The 24,990-nt window shown below is 46.3% G+C and overlaps 1 protein-coding gene across 1 annotated transcript in view; it reads left to right on the top strand.

The window, feature by feature from the left end:
* Positions 1-24,990, top strand: part of TRIM23 (tripartite motif containing 23) — a 742,058-nt gene that overhangs the window by 135,887 nt on the left and 581,181 nt on the right. The window contains exon 3 of the mRNA XM_069627357.1: positions 22,492-22,613. Coding sequence (XP_069483458.1) covers positions 22,492-22,613 — 122 coding nt within the window. The remainder of the gene's footprint in view (positions 1-22,491; positions 22,614-24,990) is intronic.

Raw genomic sequence — 24,990 nt, 5'->3', positions numbered from 1 at the left:
GGAAACATAACTAGAGGCAGCCATGGCCGAACTCAAGGCAACACTGGAACTTAAAGTTGGCGCAGTGCAGATGGATGTAAACCTACTTAGACAAGACGTACGAACAATAGCGGAACGGACAGGCGAACTGGAGAAAGAAGTAAACTCAAACACAGCTGCATGCGCATCACACACCTTGGAGATCCACTTACTGAGACAAGAAGTAAGCAACCTACAAAATAGAGCAGAGGAATCCTCAGGGCGCGCTCGGAGAAATAACATACGGATTGTGGGGCTTCCGGAAGGAGAGGAAGGACCTAACGGACTACATTGAGACTATGTTTCTGCAAGAAATAGGAGGAGGGGCGCTCACCCGAGGGTTTGCGGTGGAGAGAGCACATCGAGCCCTGACAAGGAACCCACTGCCAGGGATGGAGCTGGGCAACAATTGGGAATGGGAAGGGTGGGGGGTGGGTGGGGAGTTGGGAGTGTGTGCAGTGAGTTTAATTAGGTAACGATCTTACGTCCACGCGCCGCTGTGCAAGATGCAGAAGATAAAGGGGGACAGTGGAGGGACTGGGTATGGATGAAAGATGGGAGACCTTAAGATAGTTACCTGGAATGTCAGGGGGCTCAACAGCTACCTGAAGAGAAATAAGATCATGATGTATCTGAGGAGGCAGAAAATAGATATCGCTCTACTACAAGAAACCCATCTAACAAATGAAAAACAAGAGGTGATAAGGAAGAAATGGAAAGGAACCACCCAACGTATTCAGCATACGCCAGAGGGGTAATCACCTGGGTAGCACCACATGTCCCCTTTCAGTTATTGCAATCTGCAGTAGAGTCTGACGGGAGGATGGTAGCGGTACGGGGACTGATGGAAAACAGAGAGGTGTGTATTAATACATATTCCCCGAACCAAGATACTGTGGCCTACTTCAAGACCTTATATAGTAAAATAAGCCCATACCTGGGGGATGCAGTTATATCGGAGAGGCGACTTTAACTGTACGCTGGATCCCAGGGTGGACAGATCAGATGGGAAATTAGACACACCCACCCCTGCAGCCAAAACCTTGAGGACCCTGTTGGGAGACTTTAAGTTGGAAGACATATGGAGGCTACACCACCCATATGACAGACACTATTCGCATTACTCAGCCCCACATAATTTGTATACACGGTTAGATCATATGTTCGCCTCCCCGGAGATGATAGGAGAGATATTGCGGACCGAATATAAAGCGAGGGTCCTCTCGGACCACTCACCATTGGTCTTAACATGGCAGTACCAGGCCCCTAGAGCTAGGATCTCAACGTGGCGGCTGAGAGCCAAAGCATTGAAAGACAGTGTTCAGAGGGGATCTGAGGAGGGAAATTGTAGAATACTTCGAAAACAACACTGGAAGCGTATAATTGGCCGGCACCCTATGGGAGGCATTTAAGGTGGTGGTGAGGGGATCAGCAATAGCAAAATCCAAAGGGCTGCAAGGAGGCATATTGCAAGAGTTGCAGAAGGCAGAGGAGGAACTAGAGGCAGTCCTGTGCAGAGGAGATTACTCCCTGGAAGAGGCCGAAACTAAGCCGATTACGGCAAGAATGTGAAGGGCACTGGAAGAGGATATGCAATGATGAATACATAGAGAGGCAGCACGCTGGCGGGGACAAGCCAGGGAGGTTGTTAGCAGGTTGTATAAAAGCGAGACACCAAGACCAGCGATCAGAGCTATACAGGGGGAAGGAGGACAGGCACTTGATACCCAAGAGGGTGTGAACGGAGGGTTCCTCGAGTTCTATAAACAATTGTATGGAGATACAGATGGGGGTGAATGGGGCGAGACAGTGGAAACACTAGAGGACATTGGCATACCCGAATTGAGTGCTGAGGAGAGGGAGAACTTAGACACCCCAATCACATTGGAGGAGCTAGAAGCAGTGATTGAGGAACTACCCACTTGCAAAGCCCCGGGAGCGGACCGCCTCCCTAGCGAGTTCTATAAAACATATAAGACGGAAGTGCTTCCCTCGCTACTGGCAATGTTAAGCAAAGCTTTCAAAACCGGCATATTGCCAGAATCCCTAAGAGAGGCGATCATCATTCCGATTCTTAAACCTAGTTAGCCGAGCATGGACCTCGGATCGTATATATCTGCTATCCATGCTGAACCAGGACATCAAGATACTCACGGCTGTGTTGGCGCTGAGATTGAGACGGGTCATAGGCAAACGTATACACCCTGATCAGACCGGATATGTCCCGCACAGCCCGCACAGAAGCATATCCGACAACCTTAGAAGGCTCCATCGGGTCAAAGAGCAAACGGAAGGAGATACGCAGGAAGTCACAATTGTTTCATTGGATGCAGTGAAGGCCTTCGATTCTGTTAAATGGCCGTGGCTGATGGTAGCTTTAAGGGAATATGGAATAGGGCCCGGGTATCTGAAGTGGGTGAAACTATTATATAGCTCACCACTAGCCAGAGTTAAGACTGGAGCGGTTATTTCAGAGAGGTGGCAACTCAGCAGGGGGACCAGACAGGGATGCCCTTGGTCCCCAATACTGTATATTCTTGCACTGGAACCGCTAGCGATATACCCAAGGCAACAGTACGAGGAGGTGGGGATTTTCATGAAAGGAGGGCCACACCTTATATCATTGTGTGCTGATAATATGTTGTTATACTTGAGATATCCGGAGGAAAACCTGCAATACATTCTAGAAGTAATGGAGCGATTTGCGTTGCTCTTTGGCATCGCAGTCAATCCAAAAAAGTAACGTATATTCCCCCTGGGGAGATATAAGGGGATTCCGCGGGAGCACTTACATATACTACAAATACCCTGTAAGACCAAAACTTTTAGATAACTGGGGATAGATAGCTATCACACGGTGGAGGATGAACACAAACACAACACAGAGAAGGCAGGGGCAAACATTGAGAATATCATGAGATTCTGGGCTAAGCTCCCTTTGGCCATGATAGGAGGGTGGCGTTGTTGAAGATGGTTATATTGCCGAGGCTGATACCATTTTTTGGAAATATACCATACATGATACCTAAGCGATTCTTTGCTAAACTTCAGAGCATATGTAGAGGCTTCATCTGGCATAACACCAGGTTCAGAATAGCCCTGTCGAAACTACAGAATACGTATGATAAAGGGGGGCATAAAACCTCCCAATTTTGCGATCTATCACTGAGCCAGCCAGCTGCAATATGTGGCTAGGTGGCTAACGGAAGTCTCATCAGAGTCCAGACAGCTGAGGTCTGAATGTACTCTGTTTTTCTTGAAAGAATGGATATGGCTGCCTAAATTAGAGCTAAGAGGGTGTCCGAGAATGCTGGAATTGCGATGGAAAATGTGGCGTAAGGTTGGCCCGGCTATGGAGAACCCGACTCCGTGTTCCTCGTAAGTACCGCTAGTAGCACTGACCGGAGGGGATGAGCAATGGAGGAAGACGATACGCAAGCATTGGGAACCGGTGGGTATCGCAGCAGTGGGAGATATATGGCAAGACGGGAAGATATTGGAATTTAACGCACTGGTAGAGGAAACGGGTCTACATATAGGGCAGTAGATTGCATACACCAGATTGGTGCAGCGGACGAGAGAAACATGGTCTGAAATAGCGCTGGAAGACCAACCTGATACGGCCAAAGAAACAATTTATGATATCGCAGAGGAAGGGCATGAGGTTTCCCGAATCTACAAACTGTTGATGACCAGGGTGGGGAAGGAAGTGACCCAGCTAAGACGGAACTGGGAAGAGGAAGAGGAAGTGGGAGAAAGCATGAATGATGGGCTGTGGGAGAGGGCACAGAGGTACCATAAAAAGGTGTCCAGGAATGCGAGATTGCAACAAATCCAGCTATATGTAACCCACAGAGCATACATCACCCCCCAGAGGATTGCCCGATTTAAGTGAGCAGAAATACAAACATGTGCCAAATGTGGGGAAGTGAACGCTGGGATGACACATATGTTCTGGGCATGCCCGGAAATTGGTAAATTCTGGGGAGAAGTACCCCACTGCTTGACAGAGAAAGGGATCACGCTTGATGTGGAATCTGTGGGCATGTATGGTGGGGGGCTTCCCTAGACCACGCAAACTAAAGCATGTGAGTAAACTTAAAGACCTGGCTTACATACTCGCCAAGCGCAGAATTGCCATGGGCTGGAAGGCATGTAACAGACCAAAGGTAGAGATTTCGTGGAATGATCTCAAGAAATGGGCTGAAGCGGAAACTGCAGTATCGAACGAAGCAGCTAACGGGTGGGGAGAAGAAGCAGATACGCTGATGGCCTGGAGGCACTTAGTGGCCACATTGTCTGGGTCCACCCAGGTATGCCCAGGCGGACATAATACCTCCCGAAATACGGAAGAGGAAGTATCCCTAGAGGATATAACGGCGATAGGCGAAGTGGAGTAGGCTCAAGTTAGGGGGAGGGTAATGGGCAAGCAGCGGTTATGTTTTAATATGATACAAGATACTTAAAGATGCATAACAGATACTGCTAAGTTTGTTTCTTTTGTGTTGATTGGACGTTGTAAAAGTTAATACAAATTGTTTTATTTTTTATAATTTATTGGGCCATTTTGTAAATGTAAACAGTAACATTCACCCCCCCCCCCCACCCCACCGTGGCAGCAGCACTCTCCCAAGCTCCTCTCTCCCTCAGCCTTTCCCTACCTAGCGTTACTTGATCTGTCACACAATGTCTAAGATCTGCAAGTTGTGCGGGCACCACTGCTTCATGTAGTCCCCCATGCAAGTATGCCATCTCCCAGTTCTGCTGGAATTTCACTCCATCCCCCTGGATATTATATGCAACTCACTCCATTGCAGGCATCCCGCACAGTTTCTAAAGCTAGTCTATGACCGTTGTAAGCTGTCTCTGATTCCAGCGTTTCGCTATCAACTGCCATGCTACTATAAGCATCATCATAAATTCCTTTTTCTGGGCTCTGGCCGCAATCTAATCCCTGTATCAAAAAGTCCACACATCCACTCCCTGGTTTGGGACAGCATCAAATGTGATCATTGTTTGCATCTGGGATGTATAGTCGGCCCAGAATGGGCACAAAACTGGGCCTTCCCACCAAATGTGCTGCCAATTCCCCCTTCCCGAACACCCTCTCCAACATTTCTGTGGACTAGCAGCATATATTTTATGTAACTTTACTGGGGTATAGTGCATCTGCATCATAATCTAATACCAAGTCTCTCTCAGTTGTATTGATCTTGTCATTTTAGGAATGTTTCTCCATAAGTGTTCCCAAAGGTCCATAGGGACACCTACCCCTAATGTGATCTCCCATTGCTTCATGTACCCCAGTCAACAGTTGTCCCTGCCTCCATCAGTATTTTATATACCATGGATATCATCTGCTTAGTCCCTGAGTTGGTGATGATTGATTTTTCAAACTTGGTCAGCTCTTTCCCCGCTGCTTGTTTGACCCTGGGGCTCATTATCCAGTATCTCATTTGGTAATGTGCCATTCTGTCCCCTTACGTGAGCCCCATGTGTTGTTTACAGTCCTCAAACATGCATAATGTCTTCCCCTGCATCCTACCTCCCAGCTTTCTACATCCCACCATGCGCCGTTGCCTGAATGCTCCCTGCGCCATCCAAGGCATGAATTGCGGGTTCCCAAAAAGCAGAGTAAATGTGGATGGGCAAGAAGACAGAACTCCCCTGTCCCATATATCACATACCACAGACACTGCCTTGCTTAGGCGATGGTTCTGGTGTTGATCTTGCCTACAAAGCCATAGGATCTCCTCCAAGGGTTTCTCTGCCACCGCCCTGTCCATCCGCACCCACGTCTTGGCGCTTTGCCCAGAGAACCACTCATCTGTGCCGCCGTATAATACTTGATAAAGTTCGGGAGGCTGCGCCCCCCCGGGAAGCTCACCCCCACCCCTCCATATCCCTGGGAGCCATTAAGGTCTGCAGAACAATTTGCAGGCGTTTATTCTGCTAGATAAACTTGGAGACCAACTTATTCAGTGCCACAAAGAACCATCGCGGGACCGGGACAAGAAGAGCCTGAAAGTTATATAGCACCCTCAGCAATGTCATCATTTTCACAGTTGCAATCGGCCAAGCCATGATATCCGCAACAGGTCCGCTCTTCCAATTCAGTCATAACCTCTCGCAGCACCTCAGGGTAGTTCCTATCATATACCTGTGTTATGGTTCCTGCGATGTTCACCCCTAAGTACTTTATACTTCCATCTGCCACCATAAAAGGGGAATATTGCGCAGGGCTGAGCACTTTAATGGGAGAGTGCCAGGCTCAGAAGTTCTGACTTCTGCATATTGATTTTGAGACCGGCAACTTTCCAGGCACAGTGCTGCTCCTATGGGCTCTTTCCTGCCTCCATTTACTGTATGGCGTGAGAGGTGGCCAGCCTTGGGCCGCCTCCAGCTCCAGCACTTGGGTGTCCACTTTTCACTGCTCTTGGCCCTGGTCCATGTTCTGCCTCACTCGCTCCTCTGCTCGTGGTGGACTTGGCCCTGGGCTTTTTCCCACCCTCTCCTGGGGCCTCACTAGGAACACTGCTCCTCTCTGCTGCTGCTCAGGATTTTGCCCCACTGACCTCCCGGGTCCTATAATCGCTGCTGCCGGTGGACTTACTGGGCACCCTGGGCGTCTCTCCCTCTTCCTTCCGTGCTCCCTAGAGCTTGTTCTCAGCCCCACTCCTCCATTTACTGGTGGCAGTGCTCAGGGGCTGTTTGGGGTGGGGGGGGGAAGAGAGGTTGCCTGCTTCAGTCTTCTGTGATGGCGCAGCCAGATTGGCGCCCGGTTGGAGTCACGGCCACCCACCATATGCCCCACGGGGCCACTGGCTGTCTGCTGGCTCTGCCGCAGGGGCAGCCACCAGCCGCATACTTGCACACCGAAGAAGACATAGTGGGTGCTCTGCACCATTCACTGACCCCGGTATGCACTTCCACCACCTCCTGTGTGGGGGCAGGGAGCTTCCCGGTTCCTCTGCTCTACTGATCTTGCCCCCGCTGACGTGAAGGGACCATGTCTTGTCTCTCGCGGGTGGGCTCAACCGATCAGCTCTAGGCCCAGGACAGAGCGCAGGGCTTCACGTTCTCACTCATCGGCGGCCATCTTTGAATCTCCCTGAGACCTATTTTTATAGACATTACACAATTTCTTAAGTTCTAATGAATAGACATGCTTTGTTTTGGTCCCATGTTTTAATGCCCGGATAGAGTCCTCAGATCTCTTTTCTGGAGCCATGTTGCATTATCAAGAGTGTTTATGTGGAAGCCTCTTAAATGGTACATTTATTCCTGGAGGATCCAGATGCCACACAAATTCCAAAAAGTTTGATGGATGACCCGCTTTTCTTAATTTTGACTCCGTTAAAGAATTCATAGATCTTTGGAGATTTATATTTAGTGGTGATCCTTCCTTTCTGAACTTCGCAATCCTATTCCTACTATTATTCACCCTCAGATCTGAGTAATGCCCTATTTACATACCTGTTGTTACTTGGGCAAAGCCCCCTATTAACATGTTATGATCACTACTCCCATCACATACCCAGAAGCTGTTACAGTTGGCAAACAAAACCTCTGAGAGGAATAGTCAGTGGTTGAACCAGCCAAACCCGTCTTCCAGGTTATGGCCAGGGGAACGTCCCCCTCCACTTTCCCATTAGCCATCACCAAGTTCCATTCTGAGAGAAAGGTTAGCCATTTCTTGCCATTTTCAGTGGGATTTCTGTATTTTTTCCTGACCCCTGGCAAGCATGTGGTAATACACTGGGAATTTCGATCCCCTACGATATGAGATTATTAGTCTCAACAACAGGACAGATAGGGACTCCAAGAAGGGTGATGGGTCTTGAACAGGCAGGGTTTCAGTAGATGTTAATACTATCGATTCCATAGGTCTGCTGCCTCTTGTAACTATTTTTGCAGCTAAAATACCTTGCGTATCAGTTGGAATAAGTTCAATGCCGATGTCCTCCCTTGCTATGAGTGGCTAGCTGCTCCAATATGGAAAATCCGTCCACCTTGAAACGACGGATAAGCCAAGTTTCTTGGAACAAAATTAAGTTGTAGCTGCCAAATATTGCCTCTCTCATCGATGTGTTCTTAAGTACTGAAGTCCAGCGTATTCCAACACATCAAATCCCTCTTCACGAGAGAGTATCCTCAGTGACCCCCCCCAACTTCTGGAAAACTGTGTGAGGATGCCTGGTAACAAAGACCAAACATTGGTCTTTGTATCGCTCAGGGAATTACAATCTCCTGAACTAAGAATTGAAATTCTGCTGTTTGGTGATCTGATTGTGTTGGAAACCCCCAACCCCTCTGATTTATAGCTCTGTCCGCCTCCCTCTTTTCTTTTCTCCGATTACCATCATTAACATTAATAAAGAGGATTTCAGATGAATTTTCCAATGCCAAATTTCTCAACTCAGCACTTGCCGCTAGAACCGTATTAGCTCCTAGCCAGGTTTTTAGGCCCATTTCAGCTATGAATGTACACTTTTCATGAGAAGAGCACATAATCCATGACATAGGTTGAAAAAAGGTACAGGTCCGGGATTTCCTTTAGAACTGAGAGAATTACGCTTCGGTTTAGCGCATACTGGTCCTTTCCCCTTTTTAATTGTTTCAATGAAACTCTTGGAATAGCAAAAGGTTGACTCGCCAATAGGTCAGTATCAGACACTACTCGTGACTTGCATGCAGCGTCCTGGGAGATCACTCCATCCTTAACTGTTGTGAGAAGGGTTGGCATCCAATACAAACCATCCACCATATGCTCCTTCTCTGAACCGAGTCTACCATTGTTGCCATTGGCGCTTAGATATTTCTCTGGAGCTTAATTTCCAGGTAGTATGGGGAGACTTAAAGGAGCTGCTTCAGCCTTTTTTTCTCAGTAGAATGTTGGCGCCCACTTAATTGGAGCCTGAACCTTTTCCGTCTGAACTCAAATACTAGATTTGGATACAGCATAACAAAATTGTGCTAGTATCATGCGCTTTGCACATAAGAATTTAATGTATTGTTGATGTTGAAGAACATTCAGCCTGACATTGCAGTGCAAACAGCGAACACGTTTTTGGACACAGCGTCTTTCTCAAGGCCTTATCTCCGAATGCAAGTCTCCCGTCTGTGTTTGTTTAAAGTAAAATGCAACGGTGGCGTTTTCTCTGATCTACGAATGTTCGAATTAGATGGTATCTGAATAACCTGTTCGGGAACTCGTGATTATATTGTGGCCTTTGTAGGGGATACTCAATCGGATTTCAAATATATATCTCAATCTTAAGTCAAATGTCCTGTTTGGAACTGTCTGCAAAGGCAACCCGCGTATGGGAATAAGAGGTAGAGGCTGTATCAAGGAAAGTAGGACTACCCGAGTTATCAGGGGTGATCCAAGTTTCAGTTAAACAGAGAAAATGTAAATTATAACTGAGAAAAAGGTCAAGAATAGAATGTGATTTATTATTGATAGAGTGAGCGGTTTAAAAGACCAAAGTGGAATTGCGGACGAGCCATCAGGGGAAATGGGGGTCAGGGGGCAAGACAAAGTAGAAACATTACGTAGACTAGTAGAGTGTAGCACCGGAGGAGTACGATAGGTTATCCTAGATGGGATAGGAGGGGACATCAAGGCAGAAAGAAGGAAGGAAAGAGGAAAAATAGACAGATAAATGGCTAGTCAGCACATGATTTGTCACAAGCAGAAATAATGAAAACCAAAGCCTTTCAAAAATGGTCACCCATAAAATAGGGTGCCCAAGGCTACACATGTCCAAGGAGGCTCCTTTAAAATAGCAGTCACGAGGAGGCACGTGACTCTGCCAGTCACCAATCACAGGGAGGCAGGGTAAGATGTACGTACTGCTGCAATGGCGATCAAATCGTGAAGGAATGGTCACAAAGAAGTCCAATTGGTGGTCCAGGAATGATGACACAAAGTCAGCGATGTGTTGCCACTCAAGGTGTCAACTATAGATAGGCCATGTGATAGTACATTGTAGGCTAATGAAAATCTTCCCTATGGACACCGCTCAGCCCATGATGTGAAAAGGCTAAGGGAGAATAAATGGGTTAGGAGGTCCGTTAGTAAAGGGTGTTAAGGTGAATTGTACACGTACGCCTATAGCTAGTCCTCCAGTGGGACGGCCCCTGGGGTGGCTAATTGCCGGGCGGCAAAGAACTTGAAACCCTTTAATATGAAAATCTTGAGTGAGCCAGGTCTCCTGTAACATGAATACCTCGGATTCTGTAATTAGAGGGAGTCCCCCAAATACCTTAGAAAAGAACTATATCCCAGAGTGTTCCAACACATACAGTCAATATTTGATTTTAATATTTCAATGGTTGCCAAATCTCAATGTGTCGGGTATCCATTGCGTGACCTGCTTTTGGCCAGTCACCGTATTTTTATGATAGATAAGGGAGATGCGTGGGCTATCCCTCTCTGTAATTAATTTAGCAGAGGATACCGGGCTCACTCGAATAGCTTGTGCTGCAATAGTACAGTTTTGATCTGGAGTGCTAATTATGTGATCCTACAGACTGTGAGAATGTAGCCCATCCTGTTTAATTCAACATTACAAGTGCTCAATAACTGTGATTAACAGCGTAGAAACAACTGGTGATATGAATTCAATCAGAGCCCAATTAGTGGTACTATAGGAAGCATATCTTCCGAGGTAATTCCACTCAAGCTGGGAATTGTACTCCAGAGATCAAGGAGAAAAGCATGATTAAGATATGGCCTCATGTCATTCGGATTGGCCTCTTCCAGTTTAACCCACTTCCCCAAAGGGAGATTCACCAGTGAGCAAAACATTGTGTCCGTTATTTTTGTCTGTGTGTGATAGACCCCCTTGATTATGGGGAAGGGATGGAGGTAAAAGGAAAGGTTAAAAAAAGGCCGCAAAGGCGGAAGCGACTCTGCCTCTCATCAAGTAAATGACTGTTATACTGGTGTTCTGGTATGCAAGCCATCTGGGTATAATTATTACTTATGGGTATAGGGATGGTATTATACCCATTGAAAGTATTACAACTAGATTCCAGATAATGTAACGGGCCAATTGCAATAGGACAATATAGTGGGCAGCGGCCGAGGTATCTTTGGGTCCATGTTATTGGGTGCTACTATTTGTGGTGGGGCGATTTTTGTAATACTTGGCCTTCTTGGTCGTTGCGATTTTTGCATACCATACCTGGCTGAAACCATACTGGTGTTTAGCATTACCAAGGTTGGCATGCATGGTCGATGAGCCAGGAGGTTGCCAAAGCTGTGGGAATATTTGGGGCAGCACTGCTGGTAGTGTTCCAGGGCAAAACCATTTATCCTAGGGGACTCGAAGCGTGACCTACTTGAAGGTGCCGTCCCCTTGCTCTACCATATAGTTAGCACCGGCAGGAACCCCATTCTCTAAGTCAGCATGTTTACTGGTCGTAGCTCGGGAAGTGTGCTGGGTCTCAATATTCTCCATATTAGGTACCCCATGCCGTATTTCCCTCAGCTTATTCTTCTGCTGTTTGTTACAATATATATATATATATATTTCTGATGTTTGTTAATCTGCTTAGAATCACATGCTGTGCATAGGTCCGACATCCAGTGGTCACTGCGGAGTATTGGATTTTGTTTTTCGTAGTCGAAAAGGGACGTCGACAAGGCGTGTCTGAAATACTATCCCTATAGTGACGTGCGTTGTACCCACAATCCCTCACGCGTCGAGGTCCCTCAGATTGTTTTTTTCCGCCCAGCTACTGGTCGCCTTTACGCGGAGCTCCTCGAGAGACATTGCAGATTCCATCCCCTCGACCTTTGGTCGTTTTCCTATTTAATATATAACATATCGATCCCTCCCTCGACGCAGTTGTGAAGCTGTCTCCGCCGAGCAAGATCTTCGACGGAGGGGGCGAGCGGAGGAGATCCTTCGGCGTTGCCGAACACGTGGCCTGGCCTCGCAGGCCAAATACAGTAGGGAGAGTGGGGTCGTGGACATCTCTGGTTCTTTTCTGAGAATGCCTTTCCTTTTCCCCTTCCTTTCCCTTGGGGTCGTTATCACGATTTATTGCCTCAGCTATGGAGAGGACACCCTTTAGGTTTTGCCCGCTTTGCAAGGGTAAGTTTACTTGGAAGGACAAGCATTCACGGTGTAACCGCTGCTTGCCCCTCGATCACAAAGAGGAGGGTTGCACGGCTTGTCGGCTCCTTAAGCCAAACACTCTAAAAGACCGTAGGGTCAAGAGGTGGGCGGCCTACGCTATGTCGAAGGCCGATTCTTCACCCGCCGCTGCTACCACCGACAGTGACGAGGAACGTGATAACACGACCTCCACTACGGAAGTCGTAGACCCCTCTAAAGAGCGCTTGCGCTCTTCGTCGTCTGTCCCCTGCCCCGACGGGCTCGGCTCACGCCCTGCTTATGGGGATGAACACCCCGGCAACACTGACGCACACGATACCACACATAAGCACACAACCCATGGCTTTTCTTCGTCGAAGACGAAGAAAGCATCAGCGCCCAAGGAGATGCAGGTTCCACCGGCGGCCTCCTCGGACCGTTCAGGTTCGGAGCCCCTCTCGCAACCGCAGCCGCGACCAGCGACTGGGCTTTCGGCAAATAAGGGTGCCGCCCCCAAACCATCGGCCGGAGCGCACGCCGCCGTAGAACGATCGACACCCGTAACGTCGAAACCACAGCCCTCCGCTGACAAACGATTCGCAGAGAGCTTGGCGAGGATCGTTGTAGCCGACGCCCAGAAGCGTACGCCGAAGGACACGTCGAGCGCTACGAAAAGGTCGAAAGACACGCCGAAAAAGCCCGAAGAAAGACAGGGACTACCCCCTTCAGTCGGGGGGACCCCCAGTACACCGGAAGGCTTTTCGGAAGGCGACGGGACACTTTCCTCGACGTTATGGGAGAGGTCGAGCCGTTTTCAGCTAGATGACACTAATTTTCCCCCGCTAGACCGCTCAGGGGTACCCCATGAAACCATGGAAAGGCTCCATCTCTGCATGGAGAGAATGGAGAGGTTTATGAAGACCCAGAACCCTCCTACTCCCAAGAGAACAAGAGAAGGGCCTCAGGAGGACCCCAGGGCCAAATATCCGAGACTATTCAATCCCCAGCAGGACACAGCCTCAGATTTCCATAATGTGTGTGACCTCACTGGTGAGGAACAATACTTGGAGGAGGAGGATGAATTTGTGGACGATGAAGAGGGACAGAAACAGGAGGAAGGTCTGGAAGACAGCCCAGACATGGTAGGAGAAGGCTTCGGAGAAAATCCAGAAGAAGGACCTTCTCATCCCTGGCAATCCCCATCAGTATATTCGGACACTGATGTCCTGAACCGAAATCCTCCTGACAATTCACCTGTTAGAAACACGTCTCCCATTGACGATCAGCCCACATTCAATGCCCTGTTGCGCAGAGCAGCAGCACATTTCGAACTGGACACTGGGGAGATCTCTCCTGAAATAGACTTTGTGGAAAGAGTAATTAAGGAGAAACCCCCGGTCAGCCAGACCATTCCCCTCCTCGCTTCAGTGAAGAGAAGAATCATCCCTTCGCTATCCACACCCGCACTAATCAGGGGAGTTAATCCAAGAATTGAAAAACTTTTCACTCCTTCACCCTCAGACCCGCTGTACATCAGGGGACATTCCATTCCGGATTCCCTTGTAGTAACTAATACAAGGAAGAGGGCAGGAGTGCCGCTGTCCACCAGCGAGGCACCACCTGACAAGGAGGGCAAGAGGTTATATGCCCTTGCAAAGAGAGTCACATCCTCGGCTGCCTTTTCGGCAAGAATTGCGAACAACAATTCTTTGCTAGCTAGCTACGCAGACGCGCAGTGGGCCAAACTGCGCAAAGAAGCCGAAGAAGCGCCGGAACCACTACGTACACGCCTGCTATCAACTATTGGCGAAGGAACCCAGGTCAACCAGAGTATTGTAAAGAACTCTCTGGATGCTGCAGAGACAGCGGGATGTTCCCTGGTTCAGGGAATACTCCTAAAACGCCATGTATGGCTGCGCAACTCAGGGTTCAAACCGGAGACACAGGCGTCTTTAATAAATAAACCTGTTGAAGACTCAAACCTCTTTGGGAAAGCGGTGGATGAGGCTCTGGAGATGGCTAAAAAAGAGTTCGATACTATCAAAACTCTTGACCAGATCTCTAAGCCCACTACGGCAACAAACGGTTTTTTCGTGGCCAACGCCAACAGCAGAATCAGCAGCAACAGTACCCTGCCACCAATTACCAGACCAATAGTGGGCAGTACAGCCAAAGAGGCCAGCGCCGGGGCAAAGGGAGAGGTCAGGGGTCCACCCCCAGAGGCTCCCAAGCCCCCAACAACACCAAGTGACGCGAAGATTCGCGTCCCCTCCCATGCAACACCGGTCGGGGGCCGGATAACATCATTTCTTCCAGCATGGGAGGGAATAACGTCAGACCGCTGGGTACTTTCCACCGTAGCCCACGGATACTGCATCGAATTCAACAGTTCCCCAACATACAGACCCCCGAGGGCCCGAGGGGACGACGCATGACACCGGAACACCTTGCCATCCTTCTCCAAGAAGTACAACAACTGCTGGAGAAAGGAGCCATAGAGGTCGTGCCTCTATCTCAGGTAACGGAAGGTATTTATTCAGTGTACTTCCTTGTACCCAAAAAGGATCTAACCATGCGCCCTGTATTAGATCTGCGCCCAGCGAACAAGTTTATCAAACCACAGAAGTTTCGTATGGTGACCTTACATGAAGTGATCCCACTGCTATCACAGGGAGATTACATGACAACATTGGACATGAAAGATGCATACTTTCATATTTTAATGTTGCCAGCGCACAGAAGATACCTCAGGTTCATGATAGAGGGCAAACACTACCAGTTCAGAGTGCTACCCTTCGGCATAGCATCAGCACCAAGGGTATTCACGAAGGTACTGGCAGTGGCAGCGGCCCACCTGCGCAGGTTGTCCATCCCAGTTTACCCTTACCTCGACGACTGGCACATAACAGGGGATTCTTACGAAACATGCTTCTCCAATACCCAAAAGACTGTAGACCTTTTGTTCCAGTTGGGCTTCTCCATCAACGAAAAGAAGTCCAGCCTAGACCCCAGCCAAGTCAAACAATTCCTAGGGGCTCTAATTCAAACAAAGGACGGCCTTGTCTTCCCCTCCAACGAGAGGGTCCAAAACATGCTGTTTCAGATCCCTCAATATGTGACCGGTCGAGAGGTGACAGTACGCAAAGCAATGCGCTTGCTAGGCATGATGGCGTTGTGTATTTATTTGGTACCTCACGCGCGCCTGCGCATGCGCCCTATGCAAGAGTGGCTCAACAGCCAGTGGTGTCAGGCCAGCGGACTATGGGACGATCTAGTGGTGGTCTCGCAGGCCTTGGTTCTCTCGCTACGGTGGTGGACAAAGGAAAACCTGGAAAGGGGGAAACCCTTTGCCACACCCGCGGCGGAAGCCACTCTAACCACAGACGCATCTCTCACAGGATGGGGGGGCTCACCTATCCCATCAGACTGCTCACGGAGTGTGGACTCCGAACGTAGCATCCAAGCACATTAATCTACTGGAGCTACTAACTGTGTTCAAGGCGCTAAAAGCCTTCCAGGAACACCTACAAGGCAAGACTGTGTTGGTCCTTACAGACAGCACCACAGCCATGTACTACATCAACAAGCAGGGGGGCACCCACTCTCCAGGACTGTCCAAACTGGCCCAAAATATATGGAAGTGGGCTCTCAAACAGAACATGTTCCTACTGTCACAACATGTACCAGGGGAACTCAATCTGCTGGCAGACAAACTCAGCAGAGATTGCCCCCTGCCCGAAGAGTACGAATGGCGACTGCACGGAGACATCGTCTTCGACGTCTTCACACAATGGGGATTCCCAGAAATAGACCTATTCGCAACCCTGGAGAGCTCACAATGCCTAATTTGCGCCTCCAGATACCCCCAGAACCAATCCGAGGGGAACGGTCTGTCGATGCAATGGTCAGGGAAATTTGTTTACGCTTTTCCCCCCCGACTCCCCTTCTCAACAAGGTGGTGCACAAGATGCACCAGGAACAAGTGACCATGATACTGGTGGCCCCAATGTGGGCCCGACAGCCATGGTTCGCTCACTTGATGGAGATGTCTATATCTCCCCCAGTGAAACTCCCCTGCCCGTACAACATGCTGTCACAAGACAAGGGCAGGACTCTGCATCCATGCCCCCAGAACATGAACTTAGCAGCTTGGCTCCTGAGATCATAGAGTTCGGACATCTACAGCTCCCGCAGAGATGCATGGACATCCTCAGGGAAGCCAGAAAACCTAACACTCGCCACTGCTATTCTAGCAAGTGGAAGAGATTTGTCATCTGGTGCAGAGGAAAAAGCATCAACCCGATTGACTGCTCTCCCACACATATTGTTCTATACCTGACCCACTTATTGTATTCAGGTCTAGTGTTCAATTCCATTAAAGTCCACCTAGCGGCACTTTCTGCATACACCACTTCCCAACTCAAGGTGTAGTGGTGGAAGATCCCTGTTATAAAGGCCTTCATGGAGGGAGTAAAGAGAATACACCCCCCGATAGCGACCCAGCTCCCGGATGGGACCTTAACGTGGTACTTACCAGACTCATGGGCTCACCATTCGAACCCATGCACAAAGCATCTCTTAAAGACCTCACTCTTAAGACTGCTTTTTTAATAGCTATCACCTCCATCAGGAGAGTAAGTGAACTACAGGCTCTTTCTGTTCTAGACCCCTTTGTTACAGTTCACAGAGATAAGGTGGTTCTACGCACGCACCCAAGGTTTGCTCCGCAATTCCTCTCGAAATTCCACGTAAACCAGTCTATAGAACTGCCAACGTTCTTTCAACGTTCTCGGTGGCAGCAGGAAGAGAAGGGGATGCAGTTTCAAAGTCCACTATTTCTAGATGGATTGTTCAATGCATCACTCTCTGCTATACTCTTGCTAAGAGAGAACTGCCCTTTAAGCCAAGAGCACACTCTACTCGAGGCACGGGGGCGTCCATAGCATTCATTGCAAATGTTCCCCTTGAGTCCATCTGCAAAGCGGCTACCTGGAGTTCTGTGCACACCTTTACAAAACACTACTGTCTAGATGCACACTCGAGATCTGACTCCCAGGTGGGACAGGCAGTATTAAGACATCTTTTCTCTACTGTTCCTTCTCATAACCCACCGCCAACTCCGGGTACTGCTCGCTAGTCTATGCACAGCCTGTGATTCTAAGCAGATTAACAAACATCAGAAGACAATGCATTACTTACCGTAAAAGCATTTCTGATGGTTGTATCTGCTTAGATTCACATGCGCCCACCCTTCCTCCCCGCTCGGATGGAAGGAACATAGACTTCCTTTTATATCTCTCTTTTCTGTACTCACTCACGTCTAGAAGGCTCCCTCAGGGCAGAAAAATACAAACAGAGGGACCTCAACGCGTGAGGGATTGTGGGTACAACACACGTCACTATAGGGATAGTATTTCAGACACGCCTTGTCGACGTCCCTTTTCGACTACGAAAAACAAAATGCAATACTCCGCAGTGACCACTGGATGTCGGACCTATGCACAGCATGTGAATCTAAGCAGATACAACCATCAGAAATGCTTTTACGGTAAGTAATGCATTGTCATATTTTTTTAAACTTTATTTATTAGACTTGACAACGCAAAAACATGAGACACCCATAGCGTGACGGCAAGACATAATCATACACAATGAATACATTTCTAGTACATAGTTGGCATTTCATACACATTAGTGGGACAGAGTCCAGGTGATGTCACGAATACAGGAGTAAAGAGTCACTACTCACGGGGTGGTAACGGGAGGGAAGGGCGGGGATGGAGGATTCAGTCTCTGAATTCGAGTTCATGGTGGACATGTAACTGCGAAACCTCAGCCAGTTGTCCCTTGGTCCCGAGTGTGGATGTTGCAACACACCCCAGGCCTCCTCAGTATCGTGTGCCCAAGTATCTGCCCTGAGCCACTGTGTATACGTGGGTGCTCTAGGATGGAGCCAGTTCATCAAGATGCAGCGTACAGCGAGCAGCATGCAGAATCCAGCTAGCTTCCTTGAATCGCGCCCCAACTGGGGAAAGTCGTGGAAAAGGCATCGTAATGGGGATGGGTCTATAGTGTGGTCCAGTATAGTAGATAATGTGGAACATATTTCGGTCCAGAATTGTGTCAGTCGTGGGCAGGACCAGATCATATGGATGTAGGCAGCCTGATCGGAGCCACATCTAGGGCAGCTGTAGGGAAGCTTGCTGAACACAATATTTATTTAACATTTTTCCTGTTTTTTTCTTCACAGAACCCAAGCCATTGGACCAAAACAATCAGGTACAGGCCTGGATTTAGGGTTTGTTCCCATCGCAGGGTGCTCCCCGTCCGTTTCCCTAAGGGAGTCCATCTCCTGAATTTGAGTAGATTTGGGGGGGAGGGTAGGGAGCGGATATGGAGACCGGATCCTCAGCGCTAAGTGTTTGCCCTTGAGGAATATTGGGATTCAAATTCAGTGGGCAATGGTCACTCGTCATGAGGGATGGCCTGAGGCAAATCCATGTTACATGCAAGGATGAGATCTACTATTTTGCCCAGTATAGGTTTGTGTCCATGTTGCTCTTTAGCCACAGAGCATAGCTGAAGCAATGATTCCATTTTGGCTAAGAGAATGTTATCAGATGTTATCACATGATGTATGAGTGGAAATTGCAGTAGTTTCTGCAAAAGTAATGTCAGCCAAAAGATGGGAACTCTCATCAGTGCTGTATGAGTCAGAGGAGGTAGATACCAGTCATTTTAAGTCCGAACTTGCAGAGAGTTGGGTGCCAACCATATTGTCAATCCCCAAGAAAGTCGATGGTAAAGTTGCTCCCCTGCCCAAAGAATCTCTCTGTAGGCCGACACACATCTTAAGTAAATAGTGGTTGTTTTCAATAGCCGTCGAGTCAAACAACTCTTTCTACAAGAGTCTCGTTATTAGTAGGCAGGGTAGGCAGATCAATCTTCCCAGTGTTTTCAATTTGCGTTGTCATGGCAGGCAGAAAAAAAACAGATTTTAATTTGTGATTCCATGAAGTGGTATTGGTTATCTTTCTTGGGTCATTTTCCCTTTAATGGGGCCGGGCTGCAAGCCCTTTTGGTTGCTGCGCTCCAAAGTTAATAGTTTGCATGCTTCAAATTCAATATATGCAGATAAAGTCAATGAAACAGACTAACCAATGTCTTTCCTTAAATGCAGGGAGACACAAGGTATATCCTCTGCGTCACACTCTCCAGGGAGGCAGGCTCTGCTGAGTCAAGGGCCAGGCTCCAGCCTCCTGCCCACGTCGGGGCATGCTATTAAACATCCACTTCCTGTCTTCAAAAGCGAGGAGGTGAGCAATGCGGTCACGCTATGGCTCACTCGGCAAACTGGCTCTCCACACTGCTTAACACGGCGCATTCTGCACGCTTTCCTTCAGGTTTTAACGTGGAGCTATAGGATGTCAGGATAGAAAGTGTAGACAGACTCCCAGCACAGGATCAAATTGTTTCCTGGCAAACTGGCTCTCCACACTTCTGCACACCGCAAAGTGCAAATCTTTCAAGGACGGACAGTAGCATGGTTTAAAAATAATTAATTAATAAATGTGGAGGCCCATTAGGTTGCCCATCCATGCAGTAACTGGTACTGAGCTTGCTTAGCTTGAAACCAGGACTGACCCTGCTTCTCTTCAAAGCAAAGAAAGGGCTGGCCCATTTCTCTAAGTGGTCTTGTAACTTTGGCTCATTTATCGGGCAGCATGGCCTGAGGAGGCTGGCCTTCCTCACTTTGAAGCTAAGTAGGGTCTGTCCTGGTTACTGCATGGATGGGAGACCTGGATGGCCCATGGCCAGTGATTTTTTTCACCCCGATGCCACTTTAGCAGTAGAAATATATTTTTTTAAAACTGTAACCACGGGTACTGAACTACACATACCCTTTGCTATCCGTAGACCTTTATAGCCTCGAATATAGCTGTGAATATCGGAAAACGGCCAAAATTATTTTTTTCAGGCTCTCATCAAGTGTCCCTCTCATCTGTGCCAGCTCCTCCCACTCCCCAGATGGCCTCCTCACCCCCCCGCCCTGCTCTCTTCCTTTCCCCCACAACACATACTGTTTTTGTGACGGTTTGCTTTGTGATGTCGGCGTCTGCTATTCGAGGCTATAGCCAAGGCTACACAAAGCTTTATGTTGCTAACTCAGTCCCTAGACCCCCCTCCAACTCCCAAATTTCACTTTGTGCCTTCTAGCACCCCCACCTGTAGCCTGATGGCATTTGCATGTTAGAAAAACAAGATGGCGGTTGTTACATTTCTAAAAAAAAAGAAAACGGGTTTGCATCAATCCCTTATCTATTTTTGAGAAGGGGCACCCCCTTCTCCGTCAAATATTTAAATAACTACTGCATGGAATAACCCCAGACTATGCATGGATCTAGAGTCAACGCTACGTGCCCAAGTTGTTTCAGACCTGGTCCAAATCCGTCCAGCAGTTTGGGCTATGTGCTTTGGCAAAAATGTACCTTGTTTGTCTATGGGAAAACAAATGGGAAGTAGGCCGCACTTTTGGCAAACCTTTTTCTTTTTTGTCTTCTTGATAACTTTATTTTTTAACATATCTTTACAAAACCTTGCAGTCTGGGTGGGCCTGCGAGTCCTTGATCACTCGAGATTTCGGTCAAATTAGTTACACGAATCAAAAGTTATTAACAATAGAATTTTTACGGGTTCCTATGGGAATCTGACTCACCTTAACTATAGGGTGGCTATCGCCGCCCTATAATATATATTCAATGAAAAAACTTTAGTTAAAGTTTAGTTAAGTTGCCTAAATGTATCACAAGAAAACCCTTGGAATTCTGCGCTTTGGGAAAGTCAGATCCAGCTTAACTCCGTGCATTCCCGTTGATCTCCTCCATAATGCTATGTCCTCCATAATGCCATTGTGTATGTCATTGTGAATCCATTCTCTTATAATATGCATGTATGTCCTTTGAGAAGCTGTGTCCTATGTTCTAGCCGAAGCCTGTTAACTGAATTAATTATTTGTGGTATATTTCCATTCTGAAGGAAAGGGGAATGCAGTCATATTCTGGCATGGCCCAAGCTAGTTGGGAGAAGAACTGCCTTGTCGCTGGCAATGATTAGTCTAGGATTTGCCCTTGTATAGATTGCTCATCCAAGATAATGAGTTGAGAAACAGGGTGATGGCAGCCAAGATTTGCTCTCTTGGGATCATGTGGCTGATATTTCTATATTGATTAGAAACGGAGAGATTCCATTTGAAAGTATTTTAAGATTGCTTTACACCCTCTCACAGGTTATTGAAATTGGGGGTTTCTAATTTGCTCTGCTGCTGGAGAGGGTTCTCTTGTCCATATGCTGTGACTTTGTCGTAAGATCCAAAGATTTTGGGAAAAGGTTGGCATTACGATGAGGTTGTTACTATGCTGTCCTGTCACGTTGACCGCCATGATGGGCATATTTGGAGATGGGCTACCCTTCCTAGAAATATTTAATCTAGAAAAACGTTTAGCATATACTATCCTATTTTCGGCCAGGAAAGCAGCTTTGTGTAATGTGTGCTATTTATGCATAGATTATATTTATGTGCCCTGTCTGAAATACATCGCATATCTTTTGCAACATGTAACATCTACAGGCTATATTTTCCTAGCATATTGATAACTATTATGTGGTCAGGGTGTGTGCCCTTGACAGTTTCAGACATAGTTCTATTATCTAACATTGTGTCAAACAGTTGTTCATTTGAAGCTACAGCTCAACTTCGAGTAATGTAAGATTGGTTTTCATACAATGTTGGCATAACTGGTTTCTCACAGTGGCATTAGTTCTTGTATGCAAGATGTTAGGTAGATCAATATTCTGCTGGTCTGTACAGTATGATATTTTGTACACTTGGACATATTTTGTATATTCTGTACCTAATCATTCACTAGCTTCCAAAATGAGGGCTGCTGCTTTGATTTGTAATATGTTTCGCGATAGCTTTTTTGTTACTGTTGTCTCTTCTGTGTATAGAAAAACTTGCTTTGGGTTCTCCACCATTTAACCCTAATTGGTATGATTGTTATTTGCCCTGCTTGAACATGCCCTGCAAGTAATAAACATTAATGGATGATTTGTGATGTGAAATTACAAAGCTTTGTGGCTGCAGGTGAGCTTTGCTACCCTTCCAATTTGACTCACTTTTTGTAGCTTATTGGTAATTAATAGATTGAATTTGTATGAACATTTAAACATATTGTATCACATAATATGACGGTGGGGAGATTAGCATTCATAATGTATGCATACATAACACAAATGTATTTTTGTAGCATATCTTGTAACTTTTTGAAAACACAATTTTAACAAGGTCACATTTGTTTAAAAGGTGATTCAGGTGTCTGGGGACTGAAAAAGAACTTTGCCTTGTTGGAGTTACTGGAGCGGTTGCAGAATGGAGCATCTTGTCCGTATGGGGCCCCTGATGAAGCAATTGGTATATCTGGAGAGGTATTTTATTTTTATTTGGCCTGTGTTATGCAATCTTCATTTTGAGTCTGTTAGACGTTAAGAGGGAGAAGTGTTTTCTGCTGTAATGCTTTTTGTTGTCCCTCAAAAGTGTTATCTGTAGAGATTGCTTGCATTAGTAATTACTGTAGGAATTTATTATTTAATCAGATTTCTGAAAGGCACTGTTTTGTGTCATATGTGTAACTGAGGTATGCTGAACGCTTTGCCAGTTGTGTGAGTAACCATTCACTGCAACAATTGGCAGCACTGTTTATCTACTGTCTAAGATTCATCTACGTTTTCATTTTAAAATATTATCATGTACCGGGTTATAAAGTTTTATTATTTGGCAAGTGGCGAAAATGTAAAATAGTAATCAGCGGATTCATGGAGCCAGCGTGCAAGATTGAAGTCAGACCTGCAGGGTTTTGAATAGGGAAAATTAAATGTTATTATCACAAATATCTACAATGTTTGACTTGCTTAATCTTAATTAAACAATCATTGGTCGTATTGAATGCAAATATAAATAAAACAGGTAAAGTTGAGCGAGTGATGATCGCCGGGCTATAAATCAATGTATCTTGTCCAAATCAAACATGCATTAATCCACAGAAAACTATTGCAGCTTTACCTTAATCGTGATCCCTTTAAATCAAGCAAAAAACAGTGAAAGAATGTGGTTTAAAATGACACCTAATGTTTAAAATAACAGCTAATCAAATAGATAAACAATTCCTAGCATGTGGCTATAGCAAAAACCATAATTTCTAAAGCATCTTTCCCAGATAATCAAGTGACAGCTCATTCCAAAAGATACCTTTCTGAAAAATGTTTATTGACTTATGGCCCCTCCAGTAACAACATTAAAAGGTTGTCATTGAAAACTGTCATATTTTTACATTTCAAACCAATCCGGAATGTGAAATAGATTTGTAACTATTTTTTGTTTGTAATTTCTCTTTATTGATTTATTAACAGGTACAATCTATTGCTTTCAAATAACTGTAGTAATATATCAGAAACAAACAAATAGAGGATAAAGACTAGCTGTAACATTAGGTATAAATCAAACCGCCATCACTAATATAAATCATGTTCACAAAACATGCAAGGAATGTACGAAAAGACTAGCATAAAAAATACATATTTAGTTTCTCATACTGGAAGTAATACATTTGAATTAGGGGCAAACACTCCATTGAGCTATCTACCACTCAATTAGAAAGTTATCTCACAATTGGATATGATCTTTATAGCTATAGTGTGTTGACTAGCATTGGTCATAATAAGTGACACAAGCCAAAAGTCACTAAATTAAACGTGTAACAGAATAACGACCACTTGTGCCGCACCTTTGGTTTTTGGATAGTGTTGACTTCAAACACAAAAATTCTCAAATGAAAAACACTGATGAGTTTTCAATACATATATCCTTTACTGGATTTCCAACACTTGTTTCAACCTTTTTACTAAGTCTTCTTCAGGGCATTTGCTAAATATTGTTGGTTACGGTTAACTGACAACCAAGACATAAATCAGTTTCATTAGTGTACTCAAATGATAATCAAGGTTCTTTATTTGGTTGAACACCTTAAACTTGGAGCCAAAGAAAATACAGCAGTGGCATCTATTGTGGCTATTCTGTTACACGTTTACACTCTCCCAGTATCAATCCCAGCTCACAAAATCCCTTGTACATGAAAGGAAATTAAACAGTTGCGTCTATTGTTACTGTTGCGCTACAAATTCAATTCTTCACAGTTCATTACCAGCTCAAAAATCTATTATAGTGGGTTTCTTAGGCCCATCCATCGTCTAGGTCAATAACCGTGGTGTCCTGCGTAGCGATATCCGAGATAATGGATTTTTGAGCTGGTAATGAACCGTGAAGAATTAAATTTGTAGCACAACAGGAGCAATAGACGCAGTTGTTGAATTTTCTTTCATGTACAAGGGATTTTGACACATAGGAGCTTGTGTTCCTGCTTTCACACAAACAGATCCATGGATGAGTAAATGTCAGTAGTTTATGTAGTAACGCAGAAAGAAACGACAATAATTATGGAAGAGGTCAAATGTATCTTTTTTCTTTAACATATTTATTGGCATTTCCATTAATAAGACATGAACATCCACACCCCCCTCCCTTCCGCCCATTACCCACCTCCCACCCACCACTTCCACCGGACATCTGCCATACATTGTTCAACTTCCAACCATCGCTTCTCTGCGCTCCATATTCGGTCCTTAATAAGCAGATTCTTTGCCGGCACCAGTTCACTCGAAGTCTTAGTGGAGGAAATCCAATACCAAATCCCAGTCCTCCTTAAACTTCCCCTGGTCGCCTTGAACCACACATGTGACCCATTCCAAT

Source organism: Ambystoma mexicanum, chromosome 6p, assembly GCF_040938575.1.
Source record: "Ambystoma mexicanum isolate Mex_15411 chromosome 6p, UKY_AmexF1_1, whole genome shotgun sequence".
Classification (NCBI taxonomy): Eukaryota; Metazoa; Chordata; class Amphibia; order Caudata; family Ambystomatidae; genus Ambystoma; species Ambystoma mexicanum.
Note: the sequence above shows the minus strand (reverse complement) of the source record. Positions and strands in the feature narration are given on the sequence as shown.